The sequence below is a fragment of the Hemiscyllium ocellatum genome, chromosome 4 (genome assembly GCF_020745735.1).
Source record: "Hemiscyllium ocellatum isolate sHemOce1 chromosome 4, sHemOce1.pat.X.cur, whole genome shotgun sequence".
NCBI lineage: Eukaryota > Metazoa > Chordata > Chondrichthyes > Orectolobiformes > Hemiscylliidae > Hemiscyllium > Hemiscyllium ocellatum.
The window spans coordinates 15,514,151-15,537,043 of NC_083404.1; the positions used below are offsets into that span (position 1 = coordinate 15,514,151).

The 22,893-nt window shown below is 40.6% G+C and overlaps 1 protein-coding gene across 1 annotated transcript in view; it reads left to right on the plus strand.

The window, feature by feature from the left end:
* LOC132815300 (polyamine-modulated factor 1-binding protein 1-like) overlaps positions 1 to 22,893 on the plus strand; it is a 318,458-nt gene that overhangs the window by 56,013 nt on the left and 239,552 nt on the right. The window contains exons 5-6 of the mRNA XM_060824144.1: positions 8,281 to 8,448; positions 13,218 to 13,301. Of these exons, the coding sequence (XP_060680127.1) occupies positions 8,281 to 8,448; positions 13,218 to 13,301 (252 nt within the window). The remainder of the gene's footprint in view (positions 1 to 8,280; positions 8,449 to 13,217; positions 13,302 to 22,893) is intronic.

Genomic DNA, 22,893 nt, shown 5'->3' on the forward strand with positions numbered 1-22,893 from the left:
GTGTGGAAACAGGCCCTTCGGCCCAACAAGTCCACACCGACCCGCTGAAGCGAAACCCACCCATACCCCTACATTTACCCCTTACCGAACACTACGGGCAATTTAGCATGGCCAATTCACCTGACCCGCACATCTTTGGACTGTGGGAGGAAACCGGAGCACCCGGAGGAAACCCACGCAGACACGGGGAGAACGTGCAAACTCCACACAGTCAGTCACCTGAGTCGGGAAGAACGAGTAGATGGTGGACAGGCTTCGGAGTCAGGAGCTGAGTTATTTGCCACAGTATTCCTAACCTCTGACACGTTCTTTAAGCCAGTGTTTATTTGATGAGTCCAGTTGAGTTTCTGATCAAAGGTGGCCCCAGAATATTGATAATCAAGGAATTCAATGATGTTAGCATCATTTAATGTTAAAGGGCAGTAGTTAGATTGTCTCTTATTAGAGATGATCATAGCCTAGTATTTGTGTGATGCGAATGTTCGTTGCCACTTGTCAGTCCAAGCCTGGATGTTGTCCAGATCTTATCACATTTGAACATGAACTGCTTTAATATCTGAGGAATCATGAATCGTGTTGAACATTGTGCAATTATCAGTGAACATTCCTACTTTTGACCTTATTACAGTGTGGAAACAGGCCATTTGGCCCAACATGATCCTCTGAAGAGTAACTGACCTAGACCCATTTCCCTACCCTATATTTACCCCTGATTAATGCACCTAAACACTATGGGCAATTTAGCACGGCCAATTCACCTGCCCTGGCACATCTTTGGAATGTAGGAGAAACCAGAGCACCTGGAGGAAACCCATGCAGACATGGGGAGAATGTGCAAGCTCCACACAGACAGTCACCCGAGGCTGGAATCGAACCCAGGTCCCTCCTGTGAGGCAGCAGTGCTAACCACTGAGCCACCATGCCACCCAATGATAGAGGGAAAGTAATTGGTGAAGCAGCTGAAAATGATAGTCCTACATTGAGGAACTGCTGCAGAGGTATCCTGGAGCTGAGATGAACAACAAACCATCTTCCTTTGTGTCAGGTATGACTCCAACCAGTGGAGAATTTGTCCCTGTTAACCATTGATTCTCATTTTGCTGGAGTTCCTTAATGTTACACTCGGTTGAATGTGGCCTTGATGTCAAGGACTGTCACTCTCACCTCACCTCTGAAAGTCAACTCTTTTGTCCATGTTTGAACAAAAGTTGAAATGAGGTCAGGAGCTGAGTGGCCTGGCGGAACCCAAACTGCGCATCGGTGAGTTGAATATTCTCATCTCTCCATCTATGAAACCATCTCTTTGCAGCTCCTTTGTGGTCTTTTCACAGAGTACATTTCCATCCATCTTTGTATCATCAGCAATGGATGCATTATTGTCAGTGTCTTTATCTGAGTCATGAGTGTAGGTTATAAATGCTCAAGTCCTGCACTGATCCTGGTGACATTTAAATAATTAGGGTCTACTATCTTGATAATGTCCCAATTGTCCATGCTCCTTTTTTTTGTGGCGAATCCTTTGTCCATGCTAATATGTTTTCCCCAACCCTATATGCACTTACCTTCCATATTAGCCTTAGCTGGGAGGTTTATTTGTTCTGAAACATTTAAGCTTATTTAGACTTTCAACTAACAAAAGTCTTAAGATATGCTTTGGTGCTGTCTCTTAAGGATGGCGTGTTGTTTGACACTGTTTCTGGAATATCACTATTTTATGCTCATCTTCATCACTTAATACTTACATTTCTGACAGTTATTTGTTAATTTTATGCTGAAATAAATTATCCCAAATTACTTTAATAGGCAGAAGCAATGTGGGCTGATTAATGAACAGTTAATTCCAGCTGTCTTATTTTACAAACATTGCCCACAATGTTTGGGATAGTACGAATGATGAATATGTGCCACTTTTTCACCTTTAGTCCTTTTTAGATGAAGCAATATGCAGAATGTATTCTTCTCTCTCCTCCTCCTTGGGCAAAAGTGCACTCTCAAAGGATAGCCACCCTTCAAGAGATTTTCCAGTCATATACTTACAGTGATATTTGAAGTTTGAAGAACACCAAATAGAACAGTACAAAATCTACCTCTGCTAGCAACTCTAACTCCCATCCCCTGTGGCTTTCCAAGAAAAGCAGCTCCTCTGAAAATATCTAATCATAAATATACGCTGTGAGAGACAGTTCAGTTCATTTTAATATTCATGACAATGTCACAGAAACAGGAGCACTTCCACTGACACATTACAAGGTTTTATTTTCACATACTAGCATTTAACTATCTGAAACCATGGAAGGTCCTTCTACCTTGTCAAACAAATCTGATTGCTTATTAATGGAGATGTAAAACAGGAGACAGGTACACAGACTTCAGAATCTGACTGTTGAGAACTCTACTTGATTCATTACAAAATATGATTCTGCTGTTGAAGCCACAGATGATTGCAAAAGATTATAGCATTTCAAATCTCTCGAAGGTTGGTGGTATAAGGAAATAAACTCTTCATTTTGAGCTTTCCACTTAATCTTTGTATAGATTCAATAATTGAGAGATTACATTTTAGGAAATTAAATGATGTTAGGATAATGTAGTGATTTTGTGATGAGCATTAATAAAATGCATAGCTCTGTAACAGGACTTGTATCATCAAGCCTTTGTTGATATAATTCTCCATATGAGCTACACAGCCTAATTCTCTTCTCTTCCCTTACGTTTTAATTCTCTGAGCAAGCAACTGTCCAATTCACTCACAGAATAATTTGTAAGCACTGTTTAAATTACCTTTTGTGCCAAAGAATCCTCTGCCAGACTTTCCCTGAGCCCCTGAATGCATGTCACAGCCCAGTTCCTCCTCTTTGTACCATCAGGCACTCAACAAGCTCATCTTATCCTTACGAACTTTATCCTTTGGCCTTATTGGCCATCAAGCTTCTATTCCTGTTTGTGTACTCTCTGACATCATAAATATTTCCCTTTTTTCAAGTAGTGTCTCACTTTCAAATTAAACCTCATGTGACCCTCCCTTACCTTGCAACCTCTCAAATGCTCTCTGTCTCCAACCTTCCTCTATTCTCCTAAGTTCTTGATATTAATGTTTTCCACTAAATCAATGCCCATCTTTTTCACAGTTAAGTATTTGACTATTACTGAAAAAGATATTTTGTTAAAGTTTCTGTCTTGGCTCATCAGGACAAATGGAAACAATCAAATTTCAAACATTTGCAATTTACACCACAACACTGTTTTTCGCTTTTAGTATAAATTACGTAAATAATTCTGATGGTTTGAAATTTGCATTGTTGGATTGGCTCCGATGAATGTAAGATATAAAGCTTCAGAACATGTCTCTCTTTTCAGTCGTAATTGAATTCCGAACTGTCAAGCAACAATTTGCTTGGTTAATCAAGATTTTGTTCCTATCACAGTACTGAAGTGACTTCATAATTGACATCTTATGAAATGGTTGACTATTCTTATGTCTTCTGGTTGCTCCCTTATCTTCCTTTCTGCATCAATATGAATTTATTCAAAATGAACCTGTCTATATCCCAAGTCACATGCAGTCCCATACAATCACATTTGTAGTCACAGAATAACTTCGACTTCAGCTAAAAAGATGCATCATTTTAAAAAATTTTCAGTCTCACGTTCGGTTCCCTCTATAGCACACCACTGCCCATTCCTATAACGTCTTCCAGCCAAGAAGTTTATGTTCCTTCATCTCTGGACTTTTTTGCATCTCCAACTCAATTCCTTTTGTCTGTAGGTCTTCTTTGTTCATTTGGCGTCACTTTAAGCCTGCTTGCACTCCTGAGAAGTTTACCACAGTAAATGCTCAATGTCAATACAATTCATTGCTGTGATTATAATGTATCATCCCTTCTTGACCTCTCTGTATCTTTTGATATGACAAGCTTACCATATCCCATCCCTTTTTTCTCTGTTGCTTAATAGAATTACCTCAGTTGATTTCATTCTTGCTTGTCTGGCCGTAGCCACTACATCTCCAACAATGATTTATTTTCCTTCTCCTGCATTATTGTCTCCAGAGTTCACAGAAATCTGGATAGCAGCTTCCTCTTCCTTATTAATTCTTAGTTCTTGCTTACATTAGCTGCAAATGCAGATGTTTTCTACATTTAGACTGAATTAACTCTACCTCCCCAGCAGCTCCCTCCGTCGTGATAAAGTTGCACTGCCGACACATTTAAATGAATTCTGAATGTAGCCAGTGCCAACTGTATTGCTCAATACTGCAAGTGCCTGCAGGAGATTTGATAGCATGTCGATCTAGATCTACTTATGTTGTAGCAACAACCAGTCACAAAATGATTACAGTATAGAATTCTGTCATTCAGCTCACGGAGTCAGTGCTGCATCTCTGTTGAACATTCCTGTTGGTCCCACTCCCCCACTTTATTACCACAACCCTGCAGGTTGATTTACCTCAAATGTTCCTTTATAAATGTTGATTGTCACCAATTCTACAATCCTTCTAGACAGCAATTTCTTGATCGTCACTACTCATTGTGGAAAAAAATGTTCTTCCTCACATTCCCACATATCATTTCCCAAATCTTAAAATCTATGTCTCCACAAATCTTGTACCGCAAGCTTCTGGGACAGGTTCACTTTAGCTACCTCATGTAAACAGGAGACTTCTAAATAAGATAAGAGCCCCTGGTGTTCGGAGCAAAGTCCTGGTATGGGGAGAGGATTGGCTAACTGAGAGTAGGGGTAAAGAGTTCTTTCTCAGGATGGCAGCAGGTGACTAGTGGAATCTGCAGAGATCTGTGTTGGGACCATAAATTACAACATATATGAACGATCTGGACAGAAGAACTGATGATATTGTCGCTAAGTTTGCAGATGACACAAAGATAGGTTGTAATATTGAGGAAGATTAGAGTGGTGCTGAAAAAGCACAGCACGTCAGGCAGCATTCGAGGAGCAGGTAAAACGACATTTTGGGCAAAAGCCCTTCATCAGGAATGGCTGCCTGACATACTGTGCTTTTTCAGCACCACTCTAATCTTCCTCAATATTTCAACCTATCTTTGTGTCATCTGCAAACTTAGCAACAATATCATCAGTTCTTCTGTCCAGATCGTGCATAACCTGCTGTGCTTTTCCAGCACCACTCTAATCTAGACTCTGATCTCCAGCATCTGCAGTCCTCACTTTCACCTGAAGTATTGAGGAAGTCAGGAGACTGCAGAAGTACTTTGACAGACTAGCAGTGGGTAAAGAAATAGCAGATGGAATACAATGTTGGAAAGTGTACACTGTTGTTGAAAGGACAGAAGCGTAAGCTATTTTCTAAATGGGAAAAGGCTTCAGAAATCTGAAGCCCAAAGGTACTTACAGTCCTAATTCAAGATTCTGTTCAGGTTAACATGGAGATCCAGTTGGCAGTTAAGAAGGCAAATGAAATATTAGAATTCATTTCAGTAGGGTTGGAATACAAGAGCAGAAATGTACAGCCTAGGCTCTAGTCAGACCACATTTGAAAGAGCAGCTTTTGGTCCTGTGTCTAAAGAAAGATGTGTTGGCATTGGAGGAGGTTTACAAGAATGATCCTGGATGAAGAGCTTGTCATATGAAGAGTAGTTGAGAACTCAATAGAAGAGAGGATAGAGGGGAGGTGATGGCCAGACTGTTAATCTAGAGACCGAGGTAATGTTTTTCGGACCTATTTCGAACCTTGCTGTGGCAGATGGTAGAATTTAAATTCAATAGAACTCTAGAAAGAAGAGTTGGAAAACCTATCTGGTTCACTGATGTCCTTTAGGGAAGGAAATTTCCATCCTTCCTTGGTCTGGCCTACATGTGATTCCAGATCCACAGCAATATTGCTGAACCTTAACTGGGCAATGAATGCTGGTCTAGCCAGTGATGCCAACATCCTGTCAATGAGTTACAAAAGCTCAGGTTCTGTGCTTGATGGAGTTTACTTGATGGAGGATAAGAGGGTGAATCTCATTGAAATTTACAGAATACTGAGAGGCCTGCATAGAATGAATGTAGAGAAAGTTTTTCCATTCGTATGAGAGACTAGGACCCGAAGGGCATCGCCTCCGATGATTTAGAATTGAGATGAGGAAGAATTTCTTCAGCTGGATGGTGGTTAATCTCATTGCTGCAGAGGGCTTTGGAGGCCACATCATTCCCAGGATATTAGCAAGTTCAACACTGAGAAGCAGGAAATCGAACTGCAAATGGCAGTAATTGCTGAGAAGCATAGAACTGCTCAACAAGAGGTACATTAAAGATGTCAATACAAGTATTGATTGTTGCTATCATTCTTTTCATATTGGGGTTGTTCAGATTTGGATGGTAATTTTCCAACTTGAAAACTGATAAGTTAAAATTGGCTTACTGCTATTAAAATGTAGATCATTTTAAAGCACTGATCACCCGACAAAGTTGAGATAATTATATTTGTTTTAAAATGTAATGCTAAAATTATGCTCATTGTGTAATGAAATGGAATTAATTAGCAAACTCACAGTGAATATAAGATAGAAATCTTGATTAGTAAGGGGATCAAGGGTTATGGCAGAAGGCAGAAAAATGGGTTTGACAAACATATCAACCATGACTGAATGGTGGAGCAGACTCAATGGGCCGAATGGCCTTATTTCTACATGTATATCCCATGGTCTTATCTTTATCAGCTATCACCTCAGCCTCCTTTTCTCCAAGGAGAATAAATCCAGTTTTGTCTCTACATTTTTTTTTCAAATTAAATCAGTACTCGTCGCTTTGAGCAAAGCTGAACATCCAAGAGAACATGCACTAATATGCGTACACTGGAGGTTTTAGTGGATGAGGTAGAAAATTGCAGAGATGGCTGTATATACAATAATTTCTGTATATTATGTCCAGGAGACAATCCCAAACAATTGCACCAATAGACTCATCTGCTGCTCAATTCACAATATCTTCATTAACAATCTCTTACAAGGAGGACTCAACCTAACATTCATATGCTTTACCTTATGGCAGTTATTCAATCATATCAGCCATATCATTCAAAAACATTTCACAATACTCACTAACATACTTTCCTTTTTCTTGCAGCAAAGTGTACAGCAACTGGTAAATAAAAAGCAGACAAAAATGCCTATGCACTTCAACACCCATAAAGGGATTTAACTCTCATGGGTAGGGAGGGTAACTGAGGTAATTTCCATACAAGATATTGAATGTATGTCTTGTCGGTAGTTGTCAAGGTTTGGGGAGTCAAGAGGTGAGTTTCTTGTTGGAGAATTCTTAGCATCTGATCTGCTGTTGTAATCACCAGTATTCAGATGGCTGCTCCAGTTCAGTTTCTGGTCAATGGTAACACCCAAAATGTTTATTGTGGGTTATTCAGTAATGATACTATCATTGAAAGTCAAGGGGCAATGTCTAGATTTTGTCTTGTTGGAGATAGTAATGTCCTGGCAATTGTGTTACTTGGCACTTGCCAGCTCAAGCCTGGATAACGATCTGGTTTTGCTGCATTTAGACATTAGCTTCATCAGTATCTGTGGAGTAATTAATTTGCTGAACACTGTAATTATTAGTGAACATTCTCACTTTCCACTTAATGATGCAGGGAGGGTCAATGAAGAAGCAGCCAAAGATAGCTGAGCCGAGGACACTACTCTGTTATTGGCTTTGGTTTTTTGGGCCCTTCAAAATATTTGTTCCTGTTTTGACACCTTCCTTCAAGTATCCATAGTAATGTAGGTTTGATTCACACTTAGTTTTATTCTCACACAATTAATGTACTCCATACATGCAACTGAGTTTGTACCCTGTGCTGTCAATAATATGCCAATGAAGATCTAAGTGCGGTTTGTAATTGATCTTACAAAAATATTTTTTTAACCATTCAGAACTGAGACTTGAGGCATGAATTGGCCTTGTTGTATTTTAAAGTTAAGGATAATTCAGAAGAGATTATGTGCTGGCTTTATATGTTGAAGTATCAAATTGGACATTTGTGTGACAGGTCAGTGGAATGTAGTTGTAGTTTTCATGTGTCATCAGAATCTTTCATAGATCAACAAAAGCTTTGTACCTGACCATGTGCTAGAAATATTGGTATGTGGAAAATTTTGTTTGAGAGATGACAGCTGTATCTGCTGTAAATAATGTATTATGAAAGACTGTAGCTCGGAATTGTTCAGTCAAATATATTCACATGTGAAATTGTATTAGGTGATAGAATTCAAGTAAATGATGAATATGATTTGAAATAATGGCTGCAGCTTTCAGTTCTGATATCAGTTGCTCCACAGAGAAAAACTCATGCAAAAGCTAAGAGAAGAAGCTATACAATTGACAGACCAAATATCACAGCATTCCCAGGACATCAGCAAGCTCAACACTGAGAAGCAGGAAATCGAACTGCAAATGGCAGTAATTGCTGAGAAGCATAGAACTGCTCAACAAGAGGTACATTAAAGATGTCAATACAAGTATAAATTGTTGCTATCATTCTTTTCATATTGGGGTGTTCAGATTTGGGTGGTAATTTTCCAACTTGAAATTTGATAAGTTAACATTGGCTTACTGTTATTAAAATATAGAGTATTTTAAAGCACTGATCACTAGACAAAGTTGAGATAATTACTATTTGTTATAAAATGTGATGCTAAAATTATGCTCATTGTGTAATGAAATGGAATTAATTAGCAATCTCATCGTGAATACGTCCTAGGGAGCAGCAACCATAGTTTGGCTGAATTTTGCATTTGAGAGAGAGATGAGTGGGTCCAAGACCACTATTAAGTTTAAAATAAGGGCAGTTATAATGCCTTGAAAGCAGAGATAGCAAAAGTGAATTGATTAATTGGCTTAAGGGATAGGTGAAGATAGAGACGTAATGGCAGATATGTACGGAGATATTTCAGAACCGGCAGAACACATTCCAATGAAAAAGAAAATTTTTAAAGGGAGCACACAACATCCCTGGTTAGCTAAAAAAAGTTGAAGATTGTATCAAATAAATTTAAAGCATAAGCAAACAAACGCAGAATGCTGCAGAAACTTAACAAGTCCACCAGCACTTGTGGAGAGAGTAAAAGAGTTAATGTTTTGAGTCTGGTATTACTTTATTTCAGAACTCATCTTAACTCTGTTTCCATCTCCACGGATGCTGTCAAACTTGCTGAGTTTCTCCAGCATTTTGTTTGTTTCAGACTTCCAGCATCCTTAGGTTTTTTTAATCGATAATTATACAAAGGCATGGTTAGAAGTTTGGACAAATTGCAAAAGCAAAGAATCACTAAAATATTAATAAGGTGGGAACAATTTGATTACACAATAAAGCCAACTAGAAATGTTAAAACAGTTATTAGGAGATAGTTTTCTTTCCACATCATATTTACTTCTTCTGCATATCACTTTAAATCTGTGCCCTTTCAATCTTGATCCTTTTATGAGCAGGAAAAATTCAAACTTATTTCTTCCTCTCTTCTCCTCACTCAATAAAACAGTTCCAATGTCTCCAATCTTTTTTTATAACTGGAGCTTCTCATCCTTGCAATGGATTAAACCTCTTCACTCTCTGCAATGTGTTCATTGCTAAAGTGTGTGCCAAGAACTGTACACGATATTCCTACTGAATTCAAATGATTAATTCAAAACAAAGTAATGGAGAAATGTGACAGGTACAGCATAGCCTCCCTTCTCTTGCACTTTGTCTCATTCTTCACAGGATCATAGAATCCCTACAGTGTGGAAGCCATTTAGTTCATTGAATCCATACTGGCACTCAGAAAAGCATCCTAGCCAGACCCTACCCTATAAACCTGCATATCCCAGGGCGAAACCACCTAGCCTGCACATCCCTGCATATTATGGGCAATTTAGCATGGTCAATCCATCTAATTTGCACATCTTTGGATTGTGGGAGGAAACTAGAGCACCTGGAGAAATCCCATGTAGACATAGATGAAAGCACAAAATCCACACAGACAATCACCCGAGGGCAGAATCAAACTTGGATCCCTAGTGCTGTGGGTCAGCAGTGCTAGCCACCTTGCCACCCACTATTAATAAAGCTTAGGATACTGTACGCTATATGAACTTGTCTCTACATCTGTTCTGCCACATTTTAATGTCTTATGTACACATACAACTAAGTCCATTTATTTCTGTACACCCTATGGAGTAGTTTCCTTATATTGTCTCTGTGGAAGCATCACCACAGACTTCTCCATGTTGAACTCCCATCTTCCATCTATCCACCCATTTGATCAATGTGCCACTGTCCTTTTAAATGGTTGCACTGCCCTCTTAGAAATTAACAATTCTTTGTATCATCTGCAAACTTTGCTACTGCCCTTGCACTCCAAAATCCAGATTATTAATTGTATGTTTGGAAAAGACAAGGTCCCAGGATTGACTCCTGGAAACTCCACTCCAAACTTCCTCTAGCCTGAACAATATCCATCAATCGTTGCTCTTTGTTTCCTATCATTCAGTCAAGTTTTTAGCTAGGTTGCTATTGACCCTTTTAATCAATGAACTATAACTTTTTTCACAAGTCTTTTCTATGACATGTATTGAACATATTTTAGAAATTATATTTATCAACACTCTCTGTTAATGCCTTAAAGAACTACAGCAAGTTAGTTAAACGTAATTTTCCCTTAGGAACACCATGCTGACTGACCCTAATTAATCACATTTTTCCATGTGGCTTCTAATTCTCTTCCGAATTATTGTTTCTCAAAGTGTCCCCTGTCCCAAATTTAAATTGACTGGTCTGTAAATTTCCGGCATCACCCTTGATTTGATGGAAGACTGTAAGATTATAACTAATGCTTATGTAATCTCAGTTTCCTTGAATCGTCCAGGTGCCTTGTCAATTCTAAGTATCAACAGATTATATGATGCCACCTTTTCAATGTTGAGCCCTTCTAGTGACTAACCTTTCTCTCCAGCCTCTATGGCTTAGTGGAGAAAAGGAGGAAAGACAGTAAGAGGAGTGGAGATTTTGTTTAAGGATACCATTATGGCTATACTTAGGGAAGATATTCCTGAAGGAATTTCCAGTGAAGTTTTGCAGGTGGAACTGAGATAAGAATGGGGTGATCACCTTATTGGGACTGTATTATATGTCCCAATAGTCAGTGGTGTTTCAAACCCCTCTGCTAATTTAAAACCAGCAACACAGAAAAGATTTATCCCGTGCAGTAATGTGTGAATATTCGATTGGCCAAGAACTAGTTAAAGTACAAATTAACAACTTTATTTCTTAAAGTATAACAGAGAATAATTAACTAACAACTATTTACAATTTCTTCCTCTACCCTATCTTTTACTTTCCTCTCCACAATACTAGTCTAATAAAGCCCTCCAGATTAAGATTTACAAAACAAACCTTCTTACCTCAAAACCAGGCAGCTTTCAGTTTTCTCTGAATTCCTGTATTCCTTTCTTCTTCTTGCAGATTCTGCTTCAGAGATTACTGATCAATAAAGGTACCTTTTAAGAGAGCTATTTTTCAGGCAGTCTTTTTACAAGCTGGTGCCTTAGCAGTTCTCCTCTCAACTGTTCAATTTTCCCTGTTCCTTTATACCCCCAAAGCATCGCATTATGTCATTGGCTTTTAGGATTGTCAATATACTGAATTCAAATTGGATTGGAGTTTGGTATTTTTTGGATATAGTTTAAACTGATTGGCCTAATTTGAATCTGTTTTATCATTTCCAGACAACCAGCTAATCAAGTTGTTTGACCAAATGTTGCATTATATTTTTTTTCAGAACACTTGGTTCTGTCAGGTAGTTCTGTTGCTTTTAACTCTCTTAAAGGTACAGTACACCCACATCTTCATAACAGTGGGAATTTGAGAAATATATATATAAGGAGATCTCAGATATCTGTAAGAATAATAGGATCATAATGATAGGGGATTTCAACTTTCTAAACATAACTGGGACTGTCATTATGTTAAGGGCTTGAATGGAGAAGAATTTGTTAAGTATGTATAAGAAAATTTTCTTATTCAATATGTGGGTATACCTACTAGAGAAGGAACAAAACTTGACCTTCTCTGGGGAATAAGTCAAGGAAGTGACTGAGGTGTCAATGGGGGAGCACTTAAGGGCCAGTGATCATATTTCTATTAATCTTAAAATTGTTATGGAAAAGGATATACCTGATCTAGAAAACAAAGTTCTAAATTGAAGTAAGGCCAATTTTGACGGTATTAAGCAGGAATTTTCAAAAAATTGATTCAGAGAGGCTATTCACAGGCAAAGGGATGGTTTGAAAGTGGGAGGCCTTCAAAAGTGAGATAAGGAGAATTCAGAAACAGTCTGTTTCTGTTAATGTGAAAGGCAAGCTAATATGTGTAGGTAATGCTGGATGACTAGAGAAGTTGAGGCTCTGGTCAAGAAAAAGGAGGCATAAGCCGGGTGTAGACAGTTGGAATCAACTGAATCTCTTAGAGTATAAGGGCTGTAGGAGTATACTTAAGAGGGAGATCGGGGACTAAAAGGGGACATAAGAGATTCTGGAAATACATTAAGAGCAAAAGAGTAACTAGGGAAAGAATAGGGCTCTTTAAAGATCCACAAAGCTGTCCACATATGAAACCACAGGAGATGTGTGAGATACTAAATAAATATGTATTTACTGTGGTGAAGCACATGAAAATTAGAGAACATGAGGAAATAGATAGTGATATCCTTAAAAGGGTTAATATTACAGAAGAGAAGGTGCTGGATGTCTTAAAATGCATTAAAGTGGAAAAAACCCTGAGACCTGATCATGTGTATCCCAGAATTTTATGGGAAGGTAGGTTGCTGGGGAATGTGCAAACTCCACACAGACAGTCACCTGAGGCTGGAAACAAACCTGGGACCCTGGTGCTGTGAGGTAGTAGTGCTAACCACTGAGCCACTGTGCCTTTGCTTTACTTTTCCAACCTGTTTCTAAATATTGCTGCTAACTATAGGTGCTAAAAGATAATACACTTTATGGATTTATACTTGTATTTGACCCTTTCAAAATACAGAACAGCAGAAAGCAGCATGTATTTTTCTTTTCATGTGACTGAATCTCCATTGAATTCTGGTGCTGAAAAACATATTAAACAATAGACAATAGACAATAGGTGACTGATACATAAATCCAAGTTTGAATAGATTCGATATAATTATTCCATTTACAGTATGTAATATTCACGTCTACATTGTTTTGACACTCAGGTGATTAACAGAGATCAGATTATTCTAAAATTGAAGACAGACTTGAAAACTGCACAGGAGAAATATACAGGTTCACAGGACGAAGTATGTATTCTCTTGTTTACTTTTAGGCAGTAACATAAGACTTCAATAAAATATTAGCCTTAACTTTAATGCTAAATTAATAATGTTGAAATGAAGTATCATCTTTTGCTTTGATTCATTTTTGCAAACATTGGTTGTTCTTCAATCCTTTCATTTCCTCTCACAGTTCATTTGGCTATGGAAGGGACCACACCTTCTTCCCTCGAGTCCTGTCCAAAACATGTTGTAATAATCTTCACCTCCTGTTGTATATCATGTTACATGCATTGTCCTGAAGCAGAGCTCAAATCAGTCAGCCAAATTTCCACTGTTGTCAGCACGAAAGAGAAAAAGAATATTAAATTGGCTTGACGGAAAGAATCCAACTTCTAGTTTCCTGCAATGTTTTATATTATCAGTATTTTTACAATACCATACTGCAATAGATTAGATTCCCTACAGTGTGGAAACAGGCTCTTCGGCCCAACAAATCCACACCAACCCTCTGAAGAGGAACCCACTCAGACCCATTTCCCTCTGATTAATGCACTTAACCACTGAGCCTTTACTTTAATTTTCCAAGATGTTTCTAAATATGGGCAATTTAACATGGCCAACTCACCTGCCCTGCAGGAGGAAACCCACACAGACACGGGGGAGAATGCGCAAACTCCACACAGTCGCCCAAGGCTGGAATTAAACCTAGGACCCTGGTGCTGTGAGGTAGTAGTGCTGAGCCACCACCAAACCAGCGTGCCACTCATAATTGTATGGTTTAAATTCCTACTACATTAGGGACTCCAGAATTTTTGAGGAGCATATTGCTATTATTTCTATTTCACATTTACTTTTTTGATTGCAAAAATAGGAATATGCAACACTGTGGTTATCATTTTTCTTTTTTTCTAATATTTCCTTTTTTTGCACTTGAGTAACAATCCTGTAAAGGTAGATATATTTTAAAGAGATGAGCCTCTCAAATAACCAATTGAAATAAAAAAGTACAAGGTTTCATGTTTTAAGACTTTAATTATAACAAATAAACTAAAATCGACATAGATCAAACATCACTTGGAAACATAGGAAATAAGAGCTGGAGTAGGCCTTTCAGCCATTCAAGTCTATTCCACCATTCATTATGATCATGGCTGGTCATCCGACTCAACAGCCTGTTCTTGTTTTACCTCAGATGCTTTGATTCTTTTAGCCCCAAATGTTATGTCTAACTATTTCTTGAAACCATACAATGTTTTGGCCTCAACAGCTTCCGTGGGAGTGAATTCCAGAGGTTCACCACTCTCTAGGTGATGAAATTTCTCCTCAACTCAGTCCTGAATAGTTTATCCCATATCCTTAGACTGTGACCCTTGATTCCTGACTTCCCTGTCATTGGGAACATTCTTTCTGTTGGGATTTTTATAGGTTTCTGTGAGATCCCCCCTCATTCGTCTGAATTCTACAAATATAATCTTAACCATTTCAACCTCTCCTCATATATTCATCTTACCATCCCAAGAATCAGTCTGGTAAATCTTTGCTACACTACCTCTATAGCAAGAACAACCTTCCTCAGATAAGAAGAGCAAAACTACACACAATATTCCAGGTGTAGTTTCACCAAGGCTCTGTACTTGAATCGTCTTGCAATGAAAGCCAATATACCAGTTGAGTTCTTTAAGACCTGCTTCATCTGCATGCTTAACCTCAGTGATTGGTATGCAAGAAAACCAGGATTTTGTTGCACATTGCCCTCTTGCAAGTTGTAGCCTTTCATATAATAATCTTTATTCATGTTTTTGCTATCAAAGTAGATAACCTGACATTTCTCCATATTTTACTGCGTCTGCCTTGCATTTGTTCACTCACTCAGCTTGTCCAAATCACACTGAAACATTTCTGCATCCTCCTCAAGCTCACTTCTTACCCAGCTTTATGTCATCCGAAGTTTGGAGATTTTTCATTTACTTCCCCCATTCCAATCATTAATATGTATTTTGAATAGTGGAGGTCTTGGTACTGATCCCTGCAGTACCCACGGGTCACTAACTGCCATTCAGAAAAAGACTTGTTTATTCCTACTGTTTGTTTCCTATCTGCCACCAAACAATGCCTCCAATCCATGGGTTTTACTTTTACAGTCTAAACTCTTACCTGGGACTTGTTGAAAGGTTTTAGGAAGTCACATGCCCTGGCTGTTCCTCATCAAGTCTACAAGTTAGATCCTTGAGGAATTCCAGTAAATTTGTCAAGCATGATTTCTCTTTCTTTGTACCATGCTGACTGTCTGATTCTGCCATTATTTTCCATACGCTCAGCTATTAATTCTTTTATAATGGATTCGAGCATTTTCTTCGCTACCGATGTCAAGCCATCTGGTCTATAATTTCCAGTTTTTTTCTCTGTCTCCCTTCACAAATAGAGGGATTCCATTAGCTACCTCCAATCTGTTGGAGTTGCTCCATAGTTTATAGAATCTTGGAAGATGACCATCAATGCACCCACTATTTATATTTTACTCCCTAAAGTACTGTGGGATGTAGATTATCAGGGCATCGAGATTTATCCTCCTTCAATCCCATCAAATTTCCCATACCATTCGCCTATTAAGAATGAATTCCTTCAGTTCTTCATTCTTACCAAACCCTATGTTCTCCAACATTTCCGGTATGTTATTTGTGTCCTCATTTGTGACCACAGAACCAAAGTATTTGTTTAGTTGGCCAACCATTTCTTTGATTTGGAGATGCCAGTGTTGGACTGGGGTGTACTCCGGGTGCTCCGGTTTCCTCCCACAGTCCAAAGATGTGCAGGTCAGCTGAATTGGCCATGTTAAATTGCCCATGGTGTTAGGTGCATTTGTCGGAGGGAAATGGTTCTGGGTGGGTTACTCTTCGCAGGGTCGTTGTGGACTGGTTGGGCAGAAGGGCCTGTTTCCACACTATAAGGTATCTAATCTAAACAGTTTATAGTCCAATAGGTTTATTTGGAAACACTAGCTTTCGGAGCACTGCTCCTTCATCAGGTGGTTGCCATTTCTTTGTTCCCATTACAAATTCCCCTGTTTCTGACTGTAATGGACTTACACTTATCTTCACCAATCTTTTTCTCTTCACATATCCACAGAAACTTTTACAATCAGTTTTTATGTTCCCCGCAAAGTTATTGTATTAATAGAAAAGATCCACGAGCTCTTTCGGTTAAACCAAAGGTTAATCTTTGAAGTCCGATTACTTTTGACTCTTTTCATTTGAAGTGAAAACAAATTGTCTCAAGCTTCTGCACACAGTAACTTCTTTGTTTCTTCACACAACACGGCATGGTGACTCAGTGGTTAATGCTGCTTCACAGCTCCAGGGATCCGAGTTTGATTCCACCCTCGGGCAACTATCTGTGTGGAGGTTGCACATTCCCCTTGTGTCTGCATGTGTTTTCTCTGGATGCTGTGGTTTACTCCGACAGTGCAGGTTAGATAGATTGCCCCTTGTGTCCAGGTATGTGTAGGTTAGGTGGATTAGCCATGGGTAATGCAGGATTACAGGGTTAGGATCTGGGTAAGATGCTGTTCAGAGGGTCAGTGTGAACTTGTTGAGCCAGGTGGCCTGCTTCAGCACTGTAGGGATTCTATGATTCAACAATGTCTCCTTTGCATCTCTGACTCTTTCTATCTCAAAATAGTAACTGCTGGTGTGAGTTACTGTGTACAGGTGAGGAAGCTGACTTGATTTGAAAAGATTTCATTTTGTGTCTCAGACCCATGACAACCCCACCACAAGGGGCATCACTGAGCTGGGGTACTTTTGAAATTTCCAGATTTACTGTAGGTTAAAGGAGACATTTTAAGACATAACTCTTTTGTCAAGTCTAGTATGTGTAACACAGCTTATATCTTAATGGACAGATTTTGATTCTAGCTGAAAATGTGTTGCTGGAAAAGCGCAGCAGGTCAGGCAGCGTCCAAGGAACAGGAGATTCGACGTTTTGGGCATAAGACCTTCTTCAGGAATGAGGAAAGTGTGTCCAGCAGGCTAAGATAAGAGGTAGGGAGGAGGGACTTGGGGGAGGGGCAATGAAGATGTGATAGGTGGAAGGAGGTCAAGGTGAGGATGATAGACCGGAGTGGGGTGGGGACGGAGAGGTCAGGAAGAAGATTGCAGGTTAGGAAGGCGGTGCTGAGTTCGAGGGATTCGACTGAGACAAGGTGGGGGGAGGGGAGATGAGGAAACTGGAGAAATCTGAGTTCATCCCTTGTGGTTGGAGGGATCCCAGGCGGAAGATGAGGCGCTCTTCCTCCAACCGTCGTGTTGTTATGGTCTGGCGATGGAGGAGTCCAAGGACCTGCATGTCCTTGGTGGAGCGGGAGGGGGAGTTAAAGTGTTGAGCCACGGGGTGGTTGGGTTGGCTGGTCCGGGTGTCCCAGAGGTGTTCTCTGAAACGTTCCGCAAGTAGGCGGCCCGTCTCCCCAATATAGAGGAGGCCACATCGGGTGCAGTGGATGCAATAGATGATGTGTGTGGAGGTGCAGGTGAATTTGAGGTGGATATGGAAGGATCCCTTGGGGCCTTGGAGAGAAGTAAGGAAGGAGATGTGGGCGCAAGTTTTGCATTTCTTGCGGTTGCAGGGGAAGGTGCCGGGAGTGGAGGTTGGGTTGGTGGGGGGTCTGGACCTGACGAGGGAGTCACGGAGGGAGTGGTCTTTTCGGAACGCTAATAGGGGAGGGGAGGGGAGGGAAATATATCCCTGGTGGTGCGGTCCGTTTGGAGATGGCGGAAATGACGGTGGATGATACGCTGTATATGGAGGTTGGTGGGGTGGTAGGTGAGAACCAGTGGGGTTCTGTCCTGGTGGCGGTTGGAGGGGCAGGGCTCAAGGGCGGAGGAGTGGGAAGTGGAGGAGATGTGGTGGAGGGCATCGTCGATCACGTCTGGGGGGAATCTGTGGTCCTTGAAGGAGGAGGCCATCTGGGCTGTACGGTATTGGAACTGGTCCTCCTGGGAGCAGATGCGGCGGAGACGAAGGAATTGGGAATATGGGATGGCGTTTTTACAGGGGGCAGGGTGGGAGGAGGTGTAGTCTAGGTAGCTGTGCGAGTCAGTCGGTTTATAGTAGATGTCCGTGTTGATTCAGTCGCCCGAGATGAAAGGTCTAGAAAGGGGAGGGAGGAGTCTGAGACGGTCCAGGTGAATTTGAGGTCAGGGTGGAAGGTGTTGGTAAAGTGGATGAACTGTGCAACCTCCTTGTGGGAGCACGAGGCAGCGCTGATACAGTCATCGATGTAGTGGAGGAAAAGGTGGGGGGTGGTGCCAGTGTAGTTACGGAAGATGGATTGTTCCACATATCCTACGAAGAGGCAGGCATAGCTGGGGCCCATGCGGGTGCCCATGGCAACTCCTTTGGTTTGGAGGAAGTGGGAGGATTGGAAAGAGAAATTGTTCAGGGTGAGGACCAGTTCAGTCAGTCGAAGGAGGGTGTCAGTGGAAGGGTACTGGTTGGTACGGCGGGTAAGGAAGAAGCGGAGGGCTTTGAGTCCTTCGTGATGGGGGATGGAGGTGTACAGGGACTGGATGTCCATCGTGAAGATAAGGCGTTGGGGGCCGGGGAAGCGAAAATCATGGAGGAAGTGGAGGGCGTGGGTGGTGTCCCGAACGTAGGTGGGGAGTTCGGCAGACAAGGGAGGCGCGGTAGTAGTTTGGCGCACTGACCTTTACACCACTGAGGCCAAATGCCAGCTCGCAGACACCTCCTCCTACTGCCCCCTTGACCATGACCCCACCTCCCACCACCAAACCATCATCTCCCAGACCATCCATAACCTCATCACCTCAGGGGATCTCCCATCCACCGCCTCCAACCTCATAGTCCCACAACCCCGCACCGCCCGTTTCTACCTCCTGCCCAAAATCCACAAACCTGACTGCCCCGGCCGACCCATTGTCTCAGCCTGCTCCTGCCCCACCGAACTCATCTCTGCATACCTCGACACAGTGCTGTCCCCCTTAGTCCAAGAACAAGGGATGAACTCAGATTTCTCCAGTTTCCTCATTTCCCCTCCCCCCACCTTGTCTCAGTCAAATCCCTCGAACTCAGCACCGCCTCCCTAACCTGCAATCTCCTTCCTGACCTCTCCGCACCCACCCCTACTCCGGCCTATCACCCTCACCTTGACCTCCTTCCACCTATCGCATCTCCATCGCCCCTCCCCCAAGTCCCTTCTCCCTACCTTTTATCTTAGCCTGCTGGACACACTTTCCTCATTCCTGATGAAGGGCTCATGCCCGAAACATCGATTCTCCTGCTCCTTGGATGCTGCCTGACCTGCTTTTCCAGCAAGACATTTTCAGCTCTGATACTCCAGCATCTGCAGACCTCACTTTCTCCTCGAAGATTTTGATTCTAAACAAGATAACATCTGGCCACTTTGCATAACTGCATGTTGAAAAATGTGCTAGATTGTATTGAGACTGAATTTTTTTTAATGAAAGAGATTCAAAGCTCATTATGGACATAAGGCACTCTGTCTCTGCTTGTCCAAATTCATTTTTTGAGTATTGGAACCTTGAAACTATTGATTTCATCACTATTTCAAGTTTTTCCCCTATAATTTATTGATTTAATTAAATATTTTTGTACTGTGGTCGCTTTGTTCTCATTGCTGTCACCTAAGCTTAACAAAATGTAAACTCCTCTCACAAAAAGACCATTAACATTTATAATATTGAATGCAAATTTCTCAGAAATCATACTTTTACCCTTGTGAACGCTCACAACTCTTCTTAACACATGGAAGTTCAACTTTTTTTAGAGATTGAAAAAGATCTACCTGAAGTAACTAATCCCAATGTGAACTTGGCCCAGTGTTAGCATTTCCACCTCTCGTGATGGAATGGTGCAAGTTCAAGCCTGACACATAGAACTTGAACTGGTTGTATAAGCTGACAAGTCAATCTACTATTAATGGTATATAACATATCAGAGGTGTCTTAGACTTGCCTACTTATTTAGGTCCTGACCCAGAGCAGCTAGGCAGTTTCACATGTGAAATATTATCAACAACAACCAAGTAGGAAGATACCTCTGAGACTGCAAAACAATTACGAGTGCCAGCCTGCATCTCAGAGCTGCCAGGCCAGTAGCAATTGTTGCTACTGCAACTGCAGGAAGAAGAAGGCATCGCCACTTTAAGGTGCCTTCTAAGGCCAGGTAAAATATTTTTGCTTGGAGGGTTAACCCCTCCAGAGACACCATTGAATCTATCAGAGCAGCAATTCTTGGTTTGGAACCCCTCCAGGAGCAATGGAGCAGCAGTTAAATCCATCTCAGAGACATTCTTGGAGCTCCCTAGTTTACCTAGAGGTTTCCCCATGTGCTAGGGGCCCCATAATTTGCTATTAAATGTAACTAAGGCTGTAGTGGGGGAGGGGAGCTGAACACATTTGGAGAATTAATTGTTTTATTTGTTTGGATACCTCTGATCAGGCTTCCCTCTTGTTGCTTCCATCACTATATTACAAGGCTTCCTGCTTCCCAGCCTATCTGCAGAGAGCTGGAAACATGCAACAAGACATTTCCAGTGATGGTTTCAAAGGACAACAAGGAGCAACATTTATTCTTTTGGCAATACCTCCATAAAATCTTGACTGGTCACTTAACTCATTGCTATTTGTGGGAACACACATGTACTAATTAACTGCCATCCATCATAATAGCAGTCTCAATTCATAAATAATTCATTGGTTGTGAAGTGCTTTTGAATGTCCTGCACTATGTACATGGTTGATCTCTTAGGCTAACATATGTTTTACTTTGCCTTTAAACATTGCTGGAAAATTAAATGTGAACACTCTCCTTTGTTACATCTAGCCTTTTGTGTGATCGTGCTTGCAATTTCAAGTATAACCGCTGCATCTATTTCCTGCTCAGAATATTGAGATGACAACTCGCTGGTACATTCCTCAGGACATTGCCTTGACCAATCAGAGTCATCCTGAATGGTTTAAAATTTAAAAGAAATCTGGCAGTTAACTGTCAGTCATATACTGGTGCATTCTTCAGGGCAATATCTCTAACAATCCCAATTCCATTTTACACTGAATCAGCATTCTGCTTTCATGCAATATAACTATTGGTTTACCCTTTTAATTGTTAGTTTTGCACATTGTCTAGATGAATGCAGGAGGCTTTGACAAAATGTGTTTTTTTTCTAGCAACACTGGATAAAAATGATAAATGGCAATATTCAGGTCATGTGCATATTTTGCCAGAGTAAAATGTAAAAATGTTTCTTACAGCAAGAAATGATTGCCAGTAACTTGTACAGTCAATTACTCATGACATTTATCTTCTGAGCTTACTTTAAATCAGAGCTAATGTGACAAACATACATTGCATGTGAAGTGATAACTCAAATATAACAGCATATAATTTAACTAAAATCAACATTGTTTTGTTGCAGTGATATTCAACATTCTGAGAAGAATACGTGTTTGTTGGCTTAGTAATCCATGTACATTCTTTACCTGAAAATTGGATCAGACATAAGTTCTATATAACTGTAGTTGAATAATATCACGCTGTTGCATTTCTCAGTATTTAAGCATATAGACTTTAAATTAAGTTGCATGTTTTACACACCAGAAGATAGGGAATATCCTTTCTATCTGTGATGGATAGGTTAATGGAGGGGATTCTGAGGGACAAGATTTACAGGCATTTGGAAAGGCAAGGACTGATTAGGACTGAAGCATTCTGTGGAAGGGTCACTTGACCTAAAACATTAACTCTGATGTCTCTCCAAAGATGCTGCCAGAACTACTGAGCTTTTCCAGCAATTTCTGTTTCTGTTAAGGACTGATTAGGGATAATCAACATGGCTTTCGTGTGTTGTGTTTTACTAACTTGATTGAGTTTTTTTTCAAGAAATGACAAAGAAGATTGATGAAGGCAGACTGATAGACATTAGATTTCAACAAGGCGTTTGACAATGTTCCACACGGTGGATTGGTTAGCAAGGTTAGATCACATGGAATCCAAGGGGAACCAGCCAATTGAATACAAAATTGGCTTGAAGGTAGGAGACAGAGGGTAGTAGTGGAGGGTTGTTTTTTGGACACTGCAATGCTGTGGTCACTGCATTTTCTCATATATACAAATGATTTGGATCTGAATATGGGAGTTGTGGTTAGTAAGTTTGCAGATGACACCAAAATTGGTGGTCTAGTAGATAGTGAAGTAAGTTATCTCAGAGTACAATAGGATCTTGATCAGATGGATCATTGGGCCTCGGAGTGGCAGATGGAGTTTAATTTAGAGGAATGTGAGGTATTGCATTTTGGTAAGGCAAATCAGGGAAGGACTTATACACTTAATGGTAGGGCCCTGGGAAGTGTTGTTGAACAGCGACCTAGGGGTGCTGCTTCATAATTCCTTGAAAGTGGAGTTGCAGGTTGACAAGGTGGCGAAGAATGTATTTGACACGCTTAACTTCAGGGCATTGAATATAGGAATTGGGATGTCATGTTGCAGCTGTACAGGACATTGGTTAGGCAACTTTTAGAATACTGCATTCAATTCTGGTTTCCTTGCTATGGGAAGGATGTTATTAAAGGGTTCAGAAAAG